Raw genomic sequence first — 21,325 nt, forward strand, 5'->3', positions numbered from 1 at the left:
GCCAATCATCTGAAAGGTCACCAGTAAGAAGGTCAAGTGGTACCAGGCAAAACAGCTGCATGGCGCCTGGAAATCAGCTTTTATCTAAACATCTGCATTGGTTTGACAAAGCCCACGGCAGTATTAACCCATTTGTTACTCAAAAAATACGATTTTTATTAAGCACCTACTGGGTGCTTGGCTGTATTATAGGTAAGGGGGAGACAATGGTGAGCTAACTGCCATGGCTTCTGCCCTCATGTTGGCAAAAACAGCCAAGTGATAAGTAGAATGTGTGTGCCCATAGAGCAGTGCACATGGCAGTATCAACAAACTTCCAGAGGAGTGGCTGTGGACCCAAATCACCTGGGGAATGCAGATGCCCCACCCCAGGGCTACCCCGCTCACCCGCCCAGGCAGGCGAAGTGTTCCTACTGCGCCCTGCTTGTGCTGTTAGGGGCCGTGACAGAAGACGCCTCGGAACTCCATCCTCCTTTTGCTGATGTGGAGCCTCTCTGCTTTCTTTTTCCCTCCTCCTCAACCTACTGCCCTCTACCACTCTCTAGAAATGGCACTTGTGGATTTGCCAATGATTTCTGGTTGCCCAATTCAATAGTAGGTGTCAGTCCTTGATTACAGCACTTACATATCACTTTTGTGTACTTTTCCATCTCCCTGGGTGCACTGTGAGCTCTCTGAAGATAGGGAACAGGTCTTTGTTCATCTGTAAGTGCTAAAAGGGAAACCATCTAAAACTGGTACAAAACAGGGCTTTGAATCTGCACCTTCTCCCCTTTAAACTTATTTTAAAATACCCTTACACAGACTTTAGATTCATCAGATTTGGTGCAAAAAAGGTAGGTAATTTCTTCAACATCTACAAGAGCAGATTTAAGAACCATCTAACCATGTTGATCTTGTTGTAAATAAGTATCTTGGTTTAAATTCTGTCAAAATGAAAAATTGGGGGGGAGCAAATGTCATATGAAGTATTCCAAATGGCTCATGACGAGATCAATTGATTCATCACCTTTGGTGCACTTCAGAACTGACCCCAACGGTGGGGAGCAGTTCTGTTCAGTGATCTGCTGTATTTAACAATGGTGGATTATTAAGCTGATTATTGTAAGATCTTACAGTGGAATACTATAAAGCTGTTAAAAAAAGAATGAGACAAGTCCACATGGATTGATGTGGAAAGATCTCAGTATGCATTATTGAGAGGCAAAAGTAAGGTGCAGATCAAAATACAGATGTTTATCCCAAATGTATGCTAGTGTATGCATTAAGTTTTTTTCTGGACGAACACACAAAGAACTGCTAACAGCCTAAGTATGGAGGAAGGGATAATTTCCACTTTATATCTTTTTGAACTATTTGAATGTTTTTCTATATACAAGTATTATTTATGTAATAAGAAATTAATTAGCTTTAAAAGTCATAACTTTTAGAGAAGCAGTACTGCAGATCTAAGGTCAAGAGAGAGGACCAATTCCTCAGGTTTCCCAGGTAAAAATCACTCTGCAGGCAGCCCTCTGACACCTACATCTCAGGCTGGCTTTGTTACATTCTTCTTGGACCTAATAGTTCTCACGAAGGAATAAAATGGTTGCTTCTTTATGATAAATGCTCCCGAAAGAAAGCCAGCTGCCTATGAAATACTAAAGGGAAGCTCAAGCCAGGAAAAACAAAACAAAACTGAGTAAATCAAAGATTAGAACATTAAATCTGGCAAGTGACTTGGAACTGCTCGGTGAACGAGTGATGAAATCATTTGAGATAATGCTCCAGCCAGAATTTAATTGCTTTAGTCTTACAGCGTAATTACGGGTCATAAGGAGTTACTTAAATTGTATTTTATCCATTTAAGGAGAAAATAATATGCTATGATGATATTTGCAAGTGTGGTGATTCGAAGATTCTCCAAATGCATTTCCTGCAAGCCTCAAGGGTCTATATAATAGTATCAAAGCACACTTATTGCTTTTTGAAATGCTATCTCCCCATATGAGTAAGCTCCTTGAAAGCCTCGTCCAGTAACTTCATTTCTTCAATTTGCTTGGCACGTAACACATATTCAGTAACTTTGTGTGTGTGAGTGTGTGTGTGTGTTTAGATGTCTATTTTTCTTCATTCAATTAATTTCACATATATTTATGGAGCACCTCCTAAGTGCCAGGTATGGTGCTAGCACTTGCACACCCTTGTGTCTTCCCAACATCTAAACAAGAAAGACCCTGCTGGCTTTGTTTCTCACACATACCACAAAGCTGAGGCTGGGAATCGGAGTCCTGTTCCTTCCAATATATCCTGTAATGGAGGATGCAGCCCATTTGCTCCCGGGCTGGAATTTCGTTCCATGAAATTAAAATGCTCCCTTTTTCCTCTGAGATGGCATTAATGTGGGGGCCACTCAGTGGTGCTGTGAAGTAGAACACAGGAGGCTTTTGTCACCCTCCAAATCCAAACCATTAAACTACAGCAAAATTGGGCAAAAGGTCCCAAGACTCACCTTTGTGCTTAGAGTTACCCCGGATGGAGCTGCATCCTCCCTGGTCCCCTGAAAGTGCATGCACGCGGATTTCATAACAGATGTAGGGTTTTATGTTTTCTGCAAGACATAAAGACAGACGCTACTCCGGGTGAAACAAGGATTTAAAGAAAACCACACAGACAGCTTCTGAAACAAAACTCACCTTCAAGGAAAAACTTTGACTTTTACAAATAAATTATTTGCTGTTTACAGAAAAGTAAGGGTGGTGTTTTGCAGACATAGCACCGGAACGGCTCTTCTAATTCCCTAGATGCTTATCAGGCTCTGACAGGGCAACATGGGATGACACATTCAGGCGTGACTAATCAGGCGTGCTCAGTGCAATCTACCCCTTGTTCCCCCACTTCCCCCACTCCTCGTACCATGTTCCACTCAGATCTCAGTTGTTTCACAGCTTGGAAGATTAGGAAGATACCTGGGAATGTTAATACTCCTTCCTAGCTTTTTTTTTTTTTTTTTTTTTGCGGTACGCGGGGCTCTCACTGTCGTGGCCTCTTCCGTTGTGGAGCACAGGCTCCGGACGCGCAGGCTCCGGACGCGCAGGCTCAGCGGCCACGGCTCACGGGCCCAGACGCTCCGCGGCATGTGGGATCCTCCCGGACCGGGGCACGAACGCGTGTCCCCTGCATCCCTCTCAACCACTGCACCACCAGGGAAGCCCTCCTTCCTAGCTTTTAAAGTGCCACACTTGGCAGTTTTCTGTCAGTCATGAAGTTTACTGGCAAGTCACTCTTCCCTTCCCGAACTCCCTATTTCCATGAATCTCAGATTTCTACTTCCTGTAAAGAAAAGTCCCCTCTCATAGATACTGCCCATGACATATCTTTAAACTCCCAATGAAAGTTTAAAGGAAAAAGATTACTTCTGTTAGGTACCTAACTGTAGTCTCATGTGGTCAGGGTAAGGACTCTCTCCCATATTGTTCAATGCCCTGCCATAGGTAGGTCTGGTCCCCTACACTGACAATTGATTAGGGTTTAACATTTTCTTTTTTGGGAAGAAGAATTTTACATCACAAAATAATTTACTAGTGTGTGTGTTATATAAAAATCCATTGTCCCTTAAATATTCCAGCAAGTAGGTAGTATATGAAGCGCAGACGTGCAACCAGTACCGTCGGAAGGGACCACGAGGAAATCAAAACTCACACCATGGGTGAGTTCCAACTCGTATCCATGAACCGAGTGAAATGGAGCGAGGCTGCAATCAGCTTAGTCCTGTAATCCAGAGATACTTTGTGGGTAGCTTCCAGACCCAGAAGCTCCGAGGGCAACACGGAATATGGAATCATTTCATTTGGGAGGGGCTGGTGCCTGGCTGCTCTGTCGCTAGTTCTGGAAGGGACCCACCAACCACCGTGCCATGTGGGAGTTCCAGATGAGCTCATTAGGCAAATGGTTTCGTTGCATTTTGCCATGCAAAGTGTGAGTTCAGGGCAGAGGCCTTGGGGAGCTGCTGCATCAGAAGCTGTGGGTTCCTTCTTATGAACAGCCTACCCTTAGTGGAGGAGGGAGGAAAATGTGGCTCCATAACTTAGCTGACATTTTCCTTTCTATGAAGAGCAGAGCCCTAGCAAGCTTGTTCCCCAGTTCTGACCTTAAGAACTCCTGTTTTACTGGCTAATTCTTACATGAACACCCCCTAATCATTGTCTGCTCCCTACCTCAAAAATTCCTTAGCCTTTGCTGCTGGTGGATGAAGCCCATACTCTTTTTTTTGTTGTTGTTTGTTTGTTTTGTTTTTGCGGTACGTGGGCCTCTCACTGCTGCGGCCTCTCCCATTGCGGAGCACAGGCTCCGGATGCGCAGGCTCAGTGGCCATGGCTCACGGGCCTAGTCGCCTCGCGGACCGGGGCTCGAACCCGCCTCCCCTGCATCGGCAGGCGGACTCTCAACCACTGCGCCACCAGGGAAGCCCTAACTAACCTAACTTTGATATGCAAATAATACCATTTCTCTTTGGGAAAATTAAAATAAGAAGAATTTCACTAATAGGTTTTTGGTAACATATTCATCGGTAAGTAAGGGAGGCCTCTGAGTACTTTAAACACAAAACAGTCTTAGAAGCTGACTGTGGGGCTTCCCTGGTGGCGCAGTGGTTAAGAATCTGCCTGCCAATGCAGGAGACACAGGTTCGAGCCCTGGTCCGGGAAGATCCCACATGCCACAGAGCAACTAAGCCTGTGCGCCACAACTACTGAGCCTGCGCTCTAGAGCTCGCGAGTCACAACTACCGAGCCCCACTGCTGCAACTACTGAAGCCCGCACGCCTAGAGCCCGTGCTCCGCAACAAGAGAAGCCACCACAATGAGGAGCCCACGCACCGCAACGAAGAGTAGCCCCCACTCGCCGCAACTAGAGAAAGCCTGCGTGCAGCAACAAAGACCCAACACAGCCAAAAATAAAAATAAAAAAAGAAGAAGCTGACTGTGGCTAACAGACAGAGTAAGACACTTCAGAGTTTGTGAATTAAGAACTTGAAAAAAAATAAACCTGAGACCTTGCCCTTTAATGTTTGTTTGGCAAATGTCAACTGCCTGCTGTGTGACTAGGACTAGATCTCCCCTCTGAGAGAAGAGGTTAAGGATTCTTTTCACTGGTCAGGAATGGCAAGCCCCATTTAGGGATTGCTATGATGAAAGCTAAAGGGCAAGTGTCACACTCTGATGGGAGGAAGATGTGCACCACAGCAATGATTTATAAAAATGATTAAATGAGCCTTTGGCTACCTTGTTTTCCAATTGTCCAATGTGGTTTATGCTCAGGATTGAATGGTTGACTATTTGTGAGATTTCTTTTTCGTTTAAATTCATATTGTATGATACAGAAATTTAGGATGTGCTTGCTCCAAGGGTAAAATGAAATTGTAAAAAAAAAAAAAAGAAAAGGCATTGATTAACTTCTGTCCAATTATTTGAATACATTTTCAGACACTTTCTATCACTTGATTTTAACCACTGACAGATTCAGAATTTGAGGGCTAGAGACACCAATTATCATATAGATAATTCTGGATTTGTTATCACACAACTAGTAAGTAGCAGAATTGGAAATGAAAGATCTTCTGGCTTCCTCATCTGTACAATGGGTATAATAAGTCTTGCTACACATGACTGTTCTCAAAATTAAATGAACTCCCAAATGCAAGGTGTCCATCACACTGACTGGCTACTACTTAGCTCTCAGCCATGCTTGTTGGGTTCATTATTCAGTCATCTTATACGGCACTGTATCAGGCACATAAGTTTTCCATAAATTCTAGAGTTTTTAGTTAATCAGTGAGTCTTCTATGGCTGCAGTGGTGCATCCTGATGGGCTCTAGGTCATCACTATCCTTCTTCTCATGCAGCTGCCTGTAACTGAAGGCATGACTCTGGGTTCCCACCTGCAATTTCCTCAAAAAACGTGAACTTAGAAACCCTCTAGAAGGAAGGTGAATAATTAAGTACCTGAAATCAGAGCAGACAGGTTGTAGGGGGGACTCCACAACCAGCCTAGAGGGGGCTGCGTGCTGGCCCCCGGATGGAGTTCCCTCCATTCCACCACATACTCCTGCACAGCAGCGGCAGCTTTCCCTGGAGGTGTCCATGTCACCATGAGGTTGTCCACGCCCTCTGAGTTTGCTGAGACCTGTTGAGGAGCCAGCAACCCTTTATGGGGAAAAAGGAGGAGGGGTAAAAATAAAATCACAGTGGATAAAGACATAGAAAACAACAACTCAACCCAGCAAAGTTGTAGTAAGAACCGATTTCTTATAAAGAACTTCAGGTTCACAGATTTTGTTCATCCAGCTTCTCAGATCAGTGCCAGGACCCTATGTAGTGTTATTTATGAAATTATTTTCCCCTTCACCTTCCATTTCACTTCCCATTTCTGTGTCCCCAAAGGTACCTGCTCTAGTGAATATAATATGCATCCTTCTAATCCACCTCCCATATGTTTATTTACATATATATGTGTCCTTGAGAATTAGTGTCGCTTTATGCTGGTGTGTTGAATTTTCATGAAACATGTTTGGAGTAAATCTAATGCATTTGCTAACTTTTTATTTCACTCAACATTATGTTTCCAGGATACATCCATCCTGCTGCTATATGAAAATCCAGCTCATTCCTTCAGACTGCTGCCTCAACCCTGTCTTTGTCCAGTCTCCAAGTGACAAGCAGTAGCTTCCTTCCAACTTTTTGCCAACACAAACAAGGATGCAATGAACATTCTCTAGCATGTCCTCATGTGTGCCTGTGCAAAAGTGTCTCTCTCACCCTCCTACACTGTTGGTGGGAATGTAAATTGGTAAAGCCACTATGGAGAACAGTATGAAGGTTCGTTAAAAAACTAAAAATAGAGCTACCATATGACCCAGCAATCCCACTTCTGTGCATATATCCAGAGAAAACCATGACTTGAAAGGATGCATGCACCCCGATATTCATGTTTACAATAGCCAGGACATGGAAGCAACCTAAATGTCCATCGACAGAGGAATGGATAAAGAAGATGTGGTACATATATATTAATACAATGGAATATTACTCAGCCATAAAGAGGAACGAAATAATGCCATTTGCAGCAATGTGGATGGACCTAGAGATTGTCATATAGAGTGAAGTAAGTCAGAAAGAGAAAGACAAATATCATATATCATTTATATATGGAATCTAGAAAAATTGTTCAGATGAATTTATCTGCAGGGCAAAAACTGAGTCACAGATTAGAAAACAAACTTATGGTTATCAAGGAGGGAAAGGGTGGGTGGGATGAACTGGGAGATTGGGATTGACATATATACACTACTATATATAAAACAGATAACTAATGAGAATCTGCTGTATAGCACAGGAACCTCTACTCAGTGCTCTGTGGTGACCTAAATGGGAAGGAAATCTAAAAAAGAGTGTATATATATATATGTATGTATAACTGATTCAATTTGCTGTACAGCAGAAACTAACACAATATTGTAAAGCAACTATACTCCAATTTATTAAAAAAATTTTTTAATATCTTTATTGGAGTATAATTGCTTTACAATGTTGCGTTAGTTTCTGTTGTACAACAAAGTGAATCAGCTATAAGTATACATATATGTTCATATCCCCTCCCTCTTAAGCCTCCCTCCCATCCTCCCTATCCCACCCCTCTAGCATTGAGCTGATCTCCCTGTGCTATGCAGATGCTTCCCACTAGCTATCCATTTTACATTTGGTAGTGTATAGATGTCAGTGCTATTCCCTCACTTCGTCCCACCTTCCCCTTCCCCTCCGGTGTCCTCAAGTCTGTTCTCTACGTCTGCATCTTTATTCCTGCCCTGCCACTAGGTTCATCAGTACCATTTTTTTAGATTCCATATATGTGCGTTAGCATACGGTATTTGTTTTTCTCTTTCTGACTTCACTCTGTATGACAGACTCTAGGTCCATCCACCTCACTACAAATAACTCAATTTCATTTCTTTTTATGGCTGAGTAATATTCCATTGTATATATGTGCCACATCTTCTTTATCCATTCATCTGTCGATGGACACTTAGGTTGCTTCCAAGTCCTTGTTATTGTAAATAGTGCTGCAATGAACACTGTGGTACATGACTCTTTTTGAATTATGGTTTTCTCAGGGTATATGCACAGTAGTGGGATTGCTGGGTCATATAATAGTTCTATTTTTAGTTTTTTAAGGAACGTCCATACTGTTCTCCAAAGTGGCTGTATCAATTAATATTCTCACCAACAGTGCAGGAGGGTTCCCTTTTCTCTACACCCTCTCCAGCATTTATTGTTTGTAGATTTTTTGATGATGGCCATTCTGACTGGTGTGAGGTAATACCTCATTGTGGTTTTGATTTGCATTTCTCTAACGATTAGTGATGTTGAGCATCTTTTCACATGTCGGTTGGCAATCTGTATGTCTTCTTTGGAGAAATGTCTATTTAGGTCTTCTGCCCATTTTTAGATTGGATTGTTTGTTGTTTTGATATTGAGCTGCATGAGTTGCTTATATATTTTGGAGATTAATCCTTTGTCAGTTACTTTGTTTGCAAATATTTTCTCCCATTCTGAGGGTTGTCTTTTCGTCTTGTTTATGGTTTCCTTTGCTGTGCAAGAGCTTTTAAGTTTCATTAGGCCCCATTTGTTTATTTTTTATTTTATTTCCATTACTCTAGGAGGTCGGTCAAAAAAATCTTGCTGTGATTTATGTCAAAGAGTGTTCTGCCTATGTTTTCCTCAAAGAGTTTTATAGTGTCTGGCCTTACATTTAGGTCTTTAATCCATTTTGAGTTTATTTTTGTGTACGGTGTTAGGGAGTGTTCTAATTTCATTCTTTTCCATGTAGCTGTCCAGTTTTCCCAGCACCACTTATTGAAGAAGCTGTCTTTTCTCCATTGTATATTCTTGCCTCCTTTGTCAAAGATAAGGTGACCATAAGTGCGTGGGTTTATCTCTGGGCTCTCTATCCTGTACCATTGATCTATATTTCTGTTTTTGTGTCAGTACCATACTGTCTTAATTACTGTAGCGTTGTAGTAGAGTCTGAAGTCCAGGAGCCTGATTCCTCTAGCTCCGTTTTTCTTTCTCAAGATTGCTTTGGCTATTCGGGGTCTTTTGTGTTTCCATACAAATTGTGAAATTTTTTGTTCTAGTTCTGTGAAAAATACCACTGGTAGTTTGATAGGGATTGCATTGAATCTGTAGATTGCTTTGGGTAGTATAGTCATTTTCACAATGTTGATTTTTCCAATCCAAGAACGTGGTCTATCTCCCCATCTGTTTCTATCACCTTTAATTTCTTTCATCAGTGTCATAGTTTTCTGCATACAGGTCTTTTGTCTCCTTAGGTAGGTTTATTCCTCGGTATTTTATTCTTTTTGTTGCAATGGTCAATGGGAGTGTTTCCTTAATTTCTCTTTCAGATTTTTCATCATTACTGTATAAGAATGCAAGAGATTTCTGTGCATTAACTTTGTATCCTGCTACTTTACCAAATTCATTGATTAGCTCTAGAAGTTTTCTGGTAGCATCTTTAGGGTTCTCTATGTATAGTATCATGTCATCTGCAAACAGTGACAGTTTTACATCTTCTTTTCCAATTTGGATTCCTTTTATTTCTTTTTCTTCTCTGATTGCTGTGGCTAGGACTTCCAAAACTATGTTGAATAATAGTGGTGAGAGTGGACATCCTTGTCTTGTTCCTGATCTTAGTGGAAGTGGTTTCAGTTTTTCACCATTGAGAACGATGTTGGCTGTGGGTTTGTCATATATGGCCTTTATTATGTTGAGGTAAGTTCCCTCTATGCCCACTTTCTGGAGAGTTTTTATTATAAATGGGTGTTGAATTTTGTGAAAAACTTTTTCTGTATCTATTGAGATTATCATATGGTTTATATCCTTCAGTTTGTTAATATGGTATATCACATTGATTGTTGTTTATACTGAAGAATTCTTGCATTCCTGGAATAAACCCCACTTGATCATGGTGTATGATTCTTTTAATGTGCTCTTGGATTCTGTTTGCTAGTATTTTGATGAGGATTTTTGCATCTATGTTCATCAGAGATATTGGCCTGTAGTTTTCTTTTTTTGTGACATTTTTGTCTGGTTTTGGTATCAGGGTGATGGTGGCCTGGTAGAATGAGTTGGGGAGTGTTCCTCCCTCTGCTATATTTTGGAAGACTTTAAGAAGGATAGGTGTTATCTCTTCTCTAAATGTTTGGTAGAATTCGCCTGTGAAGCCATCTGGTCCTGGGCTTTTGTTTGTTGGAAGATTTTAAATCACAGTTTCAATTTCAGTGCTTGTGATTGGTCTGTTTATATTTTCTATTTCTTCCTGGTTCAGTCTCAGAAGGTTGTGCTTTTCTAAGAATTTGTCCATTTCTTCCAGGTTGTCCATTTTATTGGCATATACTTGTTTGTAGTAATCTCTCATGATCCTTTGTACTTCTTCAGTGTCAGTTGTTACTTCTCCTTTTTCATTTCTAATTCTGTCGATTTGAGTCTTCTCCCTTTTTCTCTTGATGAGTCTGCTAATGGTTTATCAATTTTGTTCATCTTCTCAAAGAACCAGCTTTTAGTTTTCTTGATCTTTGCTACTGTTTCCTTCATTTGTTTTTCATTTGTTTCTGATCTGATCTTTATGATTTCTTTCCTTCTACTAACTTTGGGTTTTTTTTGTTGTTGTTGTTGTTCTTCTTTCTCTAATTGCTTTAGGTATAAGGTTAGGTTGTTTATTTGAGATTTTTCTTGTTTCTTGAGGTAGGATTGTATTGCTATAAAGTTCCCTCTTAGTACTACTTTTGCTGCATTCCATAGGTTTTGGGTCGTCGTGTTTTCATTGTCACTTGTTTCTCAGTATTTTTTGATTTCCTCTTTGATTTCTTCAGTGGTCTCTTGGCTGTTTAGTAGCGTATTGTTTAGCCTCCATATGTGTGCATTTTAAAAGTTTTTATTCCTGTAATTGATATCTAGTCTTATAGCGTTGTGGTCAGAAATGATGCTTGATACGATTTCAATTTTCTTAAATTTACCAAGGTTTGATTTGTGACACATGATGTGATCTATCCTGGAGAATGTTCTGTGTGCACTTGAGAAGAAAGTGTATTCTGTTGTTTTTGGGTGGAATGTCCTGTAAATATCAACTAAGTCCATCTGGTATAATGTGTCATTTAAAGCTTGTGTTTCCTTATTTATTTCTGTTTGGATGATCTGTCCATTGGTGTAAGTGGGGTGTTAAAGTCCCCTACTATGATTGTGTTACTGTTGATTTCCCCTTTTATGGCTGTTAGCATTTGCGTTATGTATTGAGGTGCTCCTATGTTGGATGCATAGATATTTACAATTATTATATCTTTGTCTTGGATTGATCCGTTGATCATTATATATTGTCCTTCCTTGTCTCTTGTAATAGTCTTTATTTTAAAGTCTATTTCGTCTGATATGAGTATTGCTACTCCAGCTTTCTTTTGATTTCCATTTGCATGGAATATCTTTTTCCATCCCCTCACTTTCAGTCTGTATGTGTCCCTAGGTCTGAAGTGGGTCTCTTGTAGACAGCACATATATGGGTCTTGTTTTTGTATCCATTCAGCCAGTCTGTGTCTTTTGTTTGAGGCATTTAATCCATTTACACTTAAGGTAACGATTGATATGTATGTTACTATTACCATTTTCTTGTTTTGGGTTTGTTTTTACAAGTCTTTTCCTTCTCTTGTGTTTCCTGCCTAGAGAAGTTCCTTTAGCATTTGTTGTAAAGTTGGTTTGGTGGTGCTGAATTCTCTTAACTTTTGCTTGTCTGTAAAGCTTTTGATTTCTCTGTCGAATCTGAATGATATCCTTGTGGGGTAGAGTAATCTTTGTTGTAGGTTTTCCCCTTTCATCACTTTAAACATATTTTGCCACTCTCTTTTTTGGCCTGTAGAACTTCTGTTGAAAGATCAGCTGTTAACCTTATGGGGATTCCCTTGTATGTTATTTGTTGCTTTTCCCTTGCTGCTTTTAATATTTTTTCTTTGTGTTTAATTTTTGTTAGTTTGATTATGTGTCTCGGCATGTTTCTCCCTGGGTTTATCCTGTATGGGACTCTCTGTGCTTCCTGGACTTGATGAACTATTTCCTTTCCCACGTTGGGGAAGTTTTCGACTATAATCTCTTCAAATATTTTCTCAGACCCTTTCTTTTTTTCTTTGTCTTCTGGGATGCCTATAATTCGAATATTGGTGTGCCTAGTATTGTCCCAGAGGTCTCTGAGACTGTCCTCCATTCTTTTCATTCTTTTTTCTTTATCTGCTCTGTGGCAGTTATTTCCACCACTCTATCTTCCAGCTCACTTATTCGTTCTTCTGCCTCAGTTATTCTGCTATTGATTCCTTCTAGAGTATTTTTAATTTCAGTTATTGTGTTGTTCATAACTGTTCGTTTGCTCTTTAGTTCTTCTAGGTCCTTGTTAAATGTTTCTTGTATTTTCTCTATTCTATTTCCAAGATTTTGGATCATCTTTACTATCATTACTCTGAATTCTTTTTCAGGTAGTTTGCCTATTTCCTCTGCATTTATTTTATACTCCAATTTAAAAAAAAAAAAAAGAGTGACTCTCTCTCTCTCTAAATGCACAGAATTTCTTGATTATAGACTAAATTCACCTATTTCACTAAATACAGCCAGGGTGATCTCTAAAATAGTCAGTCAGTTGACACTCCAACAAGAAAAGCATAAGAAGTTCTCATTTCCCCACCAGCACTTGGTATTTTCTGACTTTCTCATTTTGCCAATCCGGTACATGTAAGGTGGTATTTTTTTTTTTTTTTTTTTTTTTGTGGTACGCGGGCCTCTCACTGCTGCGGCCTCTCCCGTTGCGGAGCGCAGGCTCCGGACGTGCAGGCTCAGCAGCCACGGCTCACGGGCCCAGCCGCTCCGCGGCATGTGGGATCTTCCCGGATCGGGGCATGAACCCGTGTCCCCTGCATCGGCAGGCGGACTCTCAACCACTGCGCCACCAGGGAAGCCCTGTAAGGTGGTATTTAATTGTGGTTTTATTTTCATTTTCTGATTTCTTATGAGGCTGAGCTTCTCTTCCCATATTACTAGCTGTGTGACTTTCCCCTTCTCATACTTCACTCATTTTTTCTATTGTGTTTCCTGTCTTCTTCCTGACTTGCAGAAATAGCTTTTATATTCTAGATATTAATCACTTGTTAGTTTTCAACACCAAATATATCTCACTCCAGTCTTTCAATCTCTGAAAACTTTGTGATGTGTTTGTTGCACAAACATACTTTGATGTGGGTAAATTTATCCACAGTTTGTGTATTTTGAGTCTTGTTTATGAAATCCTTCCATTCTGGGGTCACAAAGATACTAAACTACATTTCCACCCATTGGCTTTTGGTTTTACCTTTCACATTTAGGTTTTTAATCCAAATCTAGCTAAAGTGTATTTTTTTTAAGGAAATAAACTTTATTATTTTTTCCACACAGTGAGTCCATTTTTCCAAATGTGGTTTCATCCCTGTCCCACACCAAGTTCCACACATTCATGGGTTTATGTCTAGGTCAGCTTCTTCACCAGAACACACTGGTTGCATTACGAGGCTCTGTGACACCTGACTATTCGGTGGTTAAAGTCCCTCCTCATTTTGCTCTTCTTTTTACAAAGTGGTCTTGGGTATTCAAGAAACTTTATTCTTCCATATAGCTTTTAGAATCAGTTTATCAGAGTCCTCAAAAATTTCAGCTGGTACTTTTATTGGAATTATATTAAATTTATAGCTCAATTTAGACAATGTTAAATTGTCCCATTTATAAATATACTGTCTATTTGAAATTATTTAGGTCTCCTTTTATATCTTTTAATGGAATTTCAAAAATTCGTCCTTAAAGTTTTAATGCATTCTTTTTTAGGTTAATTCCTAGACACTTTATACTATTAGTTTGCAATTTAAATGGCATCTTATTTTCTACTGCTTTTTCCAGTATTAATTTGTGTATGTTATTCTTATTCTGGCAGACCTGCTAAACTCTCTAATGAGTTCCAATAATTTGTCTATTGCCCTTGTTAAAAAATTTCCATGTAATAATCTTATTAGCTGTACACTTAAAATATCTTCTCTTTTCAATCTTCGAATTAAATCTTATGCTTTTTTTTTTTTTCTTTTATCTTGTAATTTTAAAGAGAATGTTCCTACATATCTTTATTACGATGATGCTTGCTGCATGTTTTTGGTAGAAAGTCTTAGCAAAGCTGAAAAGTTTTCTTTTCTTCATAGCTTTCAAATTGATTTTATTTGTAATAAAATACTACTTATTTGGGCTTCCCTGGTGGCGAAGTGGTTGAGAGTCCGCCTGCCGATGCAGGGGACTGGGTTCGTGCCCCGGTCCGGGAAGATCCCACATGCTGCAGAACGGCTAGGCCTGTGAGCCATGGCTGCTGAGCCTGCACGTCCGGAGCCTGTGCTCCGCAACGGGAGAGGCCACAGCAGTGAGAGGTCCGCGTACCGCAAAAAAACACCCAACAACAACAACAACAAAAACTATTTATTTACTAAAAACTTTGCTTTACTGAATATATATATATATTTTTTTTTGCTGTACGCGGGCCTCTCACTGCTGTGGCCTCTCCCGTCGCGGAGCACAGGCTCTGGATGCACAGGCTCAGCGGCCATGGCTCACGGGCCCAGCCGCTCCGCGGCATGTGGGATCCTCCCAGACCAGGGCACGAACCCGCGTCCCCTGCATCGGCAGGCGGACTCCCAACCACTGCGCCACCAGGGAAGCCCTGAATATTTTTCTACATCTGTTAAGAACATATCCTTTTTTTTCTCTTTCAGTATTAAAGTAATGAATTACAATGATGCATTTTTCTGATACTGATCTATCTTTGTATTTTTGGGAGCAACACCTGCTTGATCATTCTGCACTCGTATTCTTTCCTTCTATTACTTCTTTCTTTTTTAATAGACTTTATTTTTTAAAGCTGTTTTAAGTTCATGGCAAAATTGAGTGGGAGGCACAGAGATTTTCCACACACCCCTGCCCACATACACACATCGCCTCCCCCACTATTGACATCCTGCATCAGAGTGGTACATTCTATAAGATTCTTGATAAATATTTTAGAATACTTTTCCCCTTTCATTTACTTTTTTTCTCTTATTGGGACTCCTTTTAGGTGGTTGTCATTACTTCTCTTTTTATTCTTTCAGTGTTTTAAGTCTTCTCATTTTTCAAATTCTTTTCCCCTTTTGATGACTTTTCAAAGAGTTTCTCATCCAATCTTCCATGTACTCTTTCAATCTTCAGATGAGTCCTTTCTGCAATCCAACCCATTGGGTGAGTTCATTATTTCAACTGAACTTTCCATACTGAATCTCTTTATTTGGGCCTTTTCCACAACCACTTATTTCTGATTTATGTTCCTAGCATCCTCTCTTATCTTTCTAAGGATACTTATTATGCTTATTCTAAACTCTTGCTCTTTCTGTTGTGCTGGTTATACTTCCTACCATACAGGTAGTCCCATTTGCTGCCTTTCTTTCTCAGAATTTGTGCCCCTCAGATTTCTACTAATTTTCTCCTTTGGGATCATGTTTTATTTTCTTGGATTGATCAGCAGCCTTGGCCTTTATTTTTCTGTTGGGGGAGGAGTGAAAGTTTAGCCAGAGCTCATGCTCCTCCAGGTAAGTTTAGGTGGGGTGGAAGAGCTTTTCAGAGAGGAAAGCCAGGGAGCCTGTAGTGATTCACCCTAAGCTCTGCCTGCCTCCTGTTCCCCGTAGGTGTACCTGGCAGCTCCAGAACCTACCCATGTCTCTGTGGATGGCACTGCTCTTCATGGGGGGTAGGGCTGTTATTCTCTTTTATAATTGCCAGGCCATGGGATGGGTGGCAGAAGAAAATCACAGGCACTCTTTGTCAGGTTCCAGGGCTTCCTTGAAGTTACTCTGCCCTGCCCTCCAGACTTTCCTGCCCATAGTAAAAATGCCCAGGTGATGGACATCTCAGGGCAACAAGGGGAAGAAAAAGGAGTACAACCAGGAAGTGCTACCTCAGCCCTCCCCCTTCATCACTATTACCCATCCACAGGCACTCAGCCATCCAGTTCTGTCTCTCCTGTGGTTATCTTCAGGGAAGGTTTGGTGGTGAGAGCCTGGAACCTGTGTGTTGGCTCCCTTGCCAGGAACTCGAATTCCCCAGCCCTGGTTCTTTATCTTCATTTGCCTTGGTATCTTATTTTCTGGCTATGTCACAAGTTTGCTTTTGTTTTGTTTTGTTTTGGAGAATAAAATGTATTCATTCAGTAATATGTATTGATCACCTAGGGTTTGCAAGACCCTTTGCCAGATGATGGGCTAAAATAGCCAAAGAGCCTTTCTAACCACTGCTCTCTTTGCAGTTAGCTAAGTAAATCAACCTGGCATTGCCCAGCCTCTGAGTCACCACACTTGGCAGGAACCAGCCTGAATTTCCTCTCCATCATGTTTGCCAGGGCATGCTCTCTCCTTTAGAACTCTGCTAACAACTCACCTCTCTGACACCTTTCAAAGTTATTCCTTTAGCCTCTATCATTCGACTTCCCATCTCCATTTTCACCAAGAACTTCTAAATAGAGCTATGGAGTCATAAGGTATTTGGAAAAAGTGCCCACCTAAGAGACAGGTGGCTTGGTTTTTCAGTCCAGCTCTGCCACTAATTGTGTATATGATCTTGGCCAAGTTACATCACCTCCTGGGGCCTCAGTCTCTGACATCTGTGTGGGCCTCTATGGCTGTACTGCTTTCTGTTTCTTGTCATAGTTTCAAGAATTCTTGAGCATAGGGACTGGTCTGAAATATTAAATATGTTTTACTTGTTGACTGGTGGGTTTAGCACACATTCAATTTTCATCATAAACCAACAAAATCATTCTAGTGCTTCTTGATATGCAGTGCTGTGGCATATACCTTTTACAACAAAGTTGTCCCTACTTTCTCAAAATCAACATAATTCTGCCTCGTGGGGCGTTATTTTTCTCTTCCTAGAAGGAAAGCTATTTATGTGAGTAGTGTGAACATATATTGAAAGAGAGGGAGACAAAAATCATGCTACGCTATTCCTACAGATCATGCAGAATTTGCATAAGACAAGAGGGCTCCAGGATGGGACCATGTGGTTTGCAAATCTGTCCTCTAGGTCTCGCTGGGGTGCACAACTACTCTTATTGGATGGTTTAGGTGTGGCATTAGGAGAGACAATAGGCTCTTGAGATTTCTGGGAGTAGGACCCTCTTAGTCACAGCTCAGTTCTAGAGAACTGTTTCAATATCCTACTTTACCACCCCTCCACGCTCCTCCTTATTGAGCCTCACCCTTATTTAACACCTTCCATTACGAGAGGAAGAAGTGTGTCTCTTACATCTTTTTTGCTATTGGATCCCATCATCTTTCAGCTCCCCAGGAACTTCATTCCATTAATGATCCCCTTTCCCCTTTACCTTCAACTCTTTCCCACCCCATTTCTCCTTTTCAACTTATATGCCTGCTCAGACCTCACTTTAAAGCAAACCCTCACGCTCGCACACCTGCACTACTTTGCCTGGCTAACACCATCTTGTCTCTCCATTTCTGTTCACATGTAGCCTCCTCTCTAAGCCCATGCTTCAGCTTTTCTCTGTTCCTAGAGTGCCCTGTGCACACCTCTAATATTACACTTATCCTGTACTGCAGTTTACTTGTTTATATGTCTATCCCTCCCACCGGACAAAATATCAAAATATAACTGTAGGACCTTGACTGTATTTTTTATCTCTTGTGAATTCCAGTTACCTTATAAAGTAATCTCAATAAATTTTTGTTGAATCAATAATGTAGAGGCCAACTCTAAAATAATGAATGTGTCATTTTGAGAAGCTGTTTCCAAATCTAAATAAAGAAGCTGGAATGGGCCCAGAAACTTCAAGAAGCTTATATCCTCAAGACCCATCTGCAGTGAGGTTTAAAGAAGTAACGTATTTTGACATACTACATCTTAACAAGAGCAGGATACTAAACAGTGGTAAGATCTCAATTTCCCCCCACCAGAATTCCCTTTAAAACTTATATACATAGTACTTATTCATTGAAGAAAAAAAATTTAAATATAAAAATCACCTGTAATACCATATTGTAGATATGGTTTCTGTTAATATTTCCATGTACATTCTCCTAGATTTTTTTTTTACTATGTTAAAATGTGTATTTGTGTAAATATATTTTTTAAATGACATCATACCATGTATACTTTTGAAAGCCTACTTTTTCACTTATTATGTGCATATTTCCATGCTAATAAAAACATAGCTACAATATCACTTTAATGCTGGAGTGGGATTAAGGTGGGTGAGGGTCATGACATATTTAACCAATCCATCCTCTATTATTAAATATTTAGGCTTTGAGGTGTTTCATTATTGAGGTGTTTCATTATTTCAAAAACATTTCAAGAAACATTTTTGTGCTTACATTTTTTTAAGCTCATGCCTTATTATTCGCTAGGATACATTTCTTTTGTTGTTGTTGTTGTTGCATTGGGTTTTTATTGCTGTGCATGGGCTTTCTCTAGGTGCATTGAGTGGGGGCTACTCTTCATTGAGGTGCACTGTCTTCTCATTGGGGTGGCTTCTCTTGTTGCAGAGCACAGGCTCTAGGCACGTGGGCTTCAGTAGTTGTGGCATGCAGGCTCAGTAGTTGTGGCTCAAGGGCTCTAGAACGCAGGCTTGGTAGTTGTGGTGCACAGGTTTAGTTGCTCCGCAGCATGTGGGATCTTGCTGGACCAGGGCTTGAACCCGTGTCCCCTGCATTGGCGGGTGGATTCTTAACCACTGCGCCACCAGGGAAGTCCCGAGGACACATTTCTAATGGCAAAATTTCTTGATCGAAAGATATGTTCATATTTAAAGTTTGTTAGTGTTACCAACTGCCAACTTTCTCTTAAGAAAGTTGTACCAATTTACACACCTGCCAGCAGTATACAACGGTATATTTTCCCCACACTCTCACCAATATAGGTTATGCTAATTCTACTTACTCTTTCTCGGTCTGGTTTGATTTCTCATGTTTTTTCAAAATTTGCATCTCATTGATTGCTAACTAGGCTAAAAATTTCATATCTTTATTATTACTTTTATTTTATATTTATGTTTTGAGTAGCCTGTTCATATCCCATGATCTCGTATTATTTGAAAACTTATATATACAGATAATCAATCCTCTTTTCACCAAAAATGTAGCATACACTTTTCTTAAATTGCTCTTTGCATTTTAAAGCCTTATTTATGGTGTTTTAAAATTTTTTACTTTACTATGCATAAAGTTTGAGATTTTTTTCCCTATAGTTAATCCATCTTTTCCTTCAGGTTTCATGCCTTCCCCACATGAGACAGAGATTACCAGTTACCTACCAAATACTCTCTCCTCAGCTTCTTTAGCAAGGGAACAATGTATTTCTGAGCCTCCTTTGCAGTTGGGTGTGATCAGGTGACCAGTTAGGGTCAATGACTGCAAGGGTTGTTGTGTGACCTGGGGCAAAACTCCTGAAGAGGGAGAGTTGAGGCTTCTCCCTTCTTCTTTTCTGTTGCCTAGAAGGAAACAGCTAGAGCTCCAGCAGCCATCCTGGACCACTTCCATCTTGTGGATGGAAGTCAACTTGGCAGTGGGTACGGAAGGAAGGAGCCTGGAGTCCTCACAATGTTATGAAGCTGTCACACTAACCCTGGGCTGTCTACCTCCAAATTTCTTTTATACAAGAGAATAAATAAGTCACTGTAGTCAGGCCTTTGGTAAGAGCAACTCTTACTCCTAAGAGCGATTCCTAACTCATATGCCAACCCAAGGTTATATCAATATTTATTTGTATTTTTATCTACTATATTACCTCTACATTTACAGATGTACGACTCAAATGACATATAACCAAGGTTCGGCAGTGTCTATAAGATAATCATTTTTGGTAGAAGCTTCTTCAAAATGATAATTGCTAGACCCCCATGTGGATAAACTGTTACACTGAATTTTAAGGAAGGATCTAATTATAGAGTTTTATTCTATCAGGCATTTTTTGAAAAAGTTAGGCCAATGATCTTGACTTGAAATACTTTTATTATACAGATCTTGAGAAATAGCTTTAATATCTTTTTTTTTTTTTTTTGATGAATTACGGGCTTACACCCTAAGTTAGTTTTCAGGGGATGCAACTATAAAATGTGTATAGCTAGTTGGGAGGTTTTCAGAGTAGATAATTGGATACATATCTAAATTTGTGTAATAAAGAGCTGTATTATAGCAAAATTGTACTATAGTTCCATAACAGCCAGAATTTCATTTTAAGACTATTGGTTTTAAAACATATTTTGACTATAGGTATGGTTTTTCTAGAACTTGACAACACATATTATTCTTGCTTCTGGAAAAATGAGCCAGATAAGAGCGTTCAATTTAATGTAATGAATATTTCCTTAACTAGTATTTATTAAGCACCTGCTACGTATTAGTCTCTGTATTTAATCTCACAATGACCTGTAATTCAGGTAATAAAATTCCTAGTTTAGAGAGGGGGAAATTGAAGCTCAGAGGTGTTAATTCACTTGTCCAAGGACACTCACTGGCTAAATGGGAATTTCGGACAGCCTCTGAAGGCTGTTGACTCCAAATTCTAAACTCCTGTGTTACTCATACCAGGCCCTGAGCTGGACCTGAGGGAGATAAGAGATTAGTAAAACAATTTCCTTCAAGTAATATTAAAGAAAATTTGGTACTTACCTGCCCCACACAGGTCCGTTATGTTAATATGAGTGGGCAAGGAACTGCCTTTCGAGTTAGCTGCAGACACGGATACAGCCCAGTTCCCAGTTCTGGGAATGACCCAGGTCCAGGAGGTGTGTTCTGTGATGTTCTGTAGTGTGGCTTTCCCCCCTGCTACCTCCTGCAAGGTCACTCGATAGTGGAGGATTTTTCCTTTTGCCTCTGATAGACTCAGATTCTGCAACAAAACACATCTCCTTACTATGTACTCTCAGACAAGGTCACTGGATGCTCTATGCTAGGACCTCATGACTACCAGCAGCAGGTGGCTACACTGGAGTGACCTTTTTATTTACATCTTCTCATCTCCTCCACTGCACACTTTCATGTCTCCACCCAGCCCCGCCATTTAGAAGAAAAAATCAGTTAACATTTTTTAAAGCTAATTCTTAAAAACTTATTGATTTTCCTTTCTTGCTTCAAAGTGACACTTCCTAATAGGAGAAAACTCAATTACATTCAATGGAACAAGTGAGGGATCTGGACTCAGAAGATCTG

At 40.2% G+C, this 21,325-nt stretch overlaps 1 protein-coding gene across 4 annotated transcripts in view; it reads right to left on the reverse strand.

Moving 5' to 3' along the window:
• The window catches only part of IL12RB2 (interleukin 12 receptor subunit beta 2), a gene marked incomplete at its 5' end in the record, with an annotated part of 69,783 nt that overhangs the window by 14,396 nt on the left and 34,062 nt on the right, over window positions 1-21,325 (reverse strand). For 3 of the 4 annotated variants that reach the window (XM_082658656.1, XM_082658655.1, XM_082658658.1), the window contains 4 exons: window positions 2,243-2,401; window positions 2,492-2,590; window positions 5,982-6,182; window positions 20,786-21,005. In XM_082658656.1, coding sequence (XP_082514782.1) covers window positions 2,243-2,401; window positions 2,492-2,590; window positions 5,982-6,182; window positions 20,786-21,005 — 679 coding nt within the window. The remainder of the gene's footprint in view (window positions 1-2,242; window positions 2,402-2,491; window positions 2,591-5,981; window positions 6,183-20,785; window positions 21,006-21,325) is intronic. The other variant, XM_082658657.1, reaches the window with a different exon arrangement.

This window comes from Grampus griseus, assembly GCF_964374135.1.
Source record: "Grampus griseus genome assembly, chromosome: 1".
NCBI classification, from domain to species: Eukaryota; Metazoa; Chordata; class Mammalia; order Artiodactyla; family Delphinidae; genus Grampus; species Grampus griseus.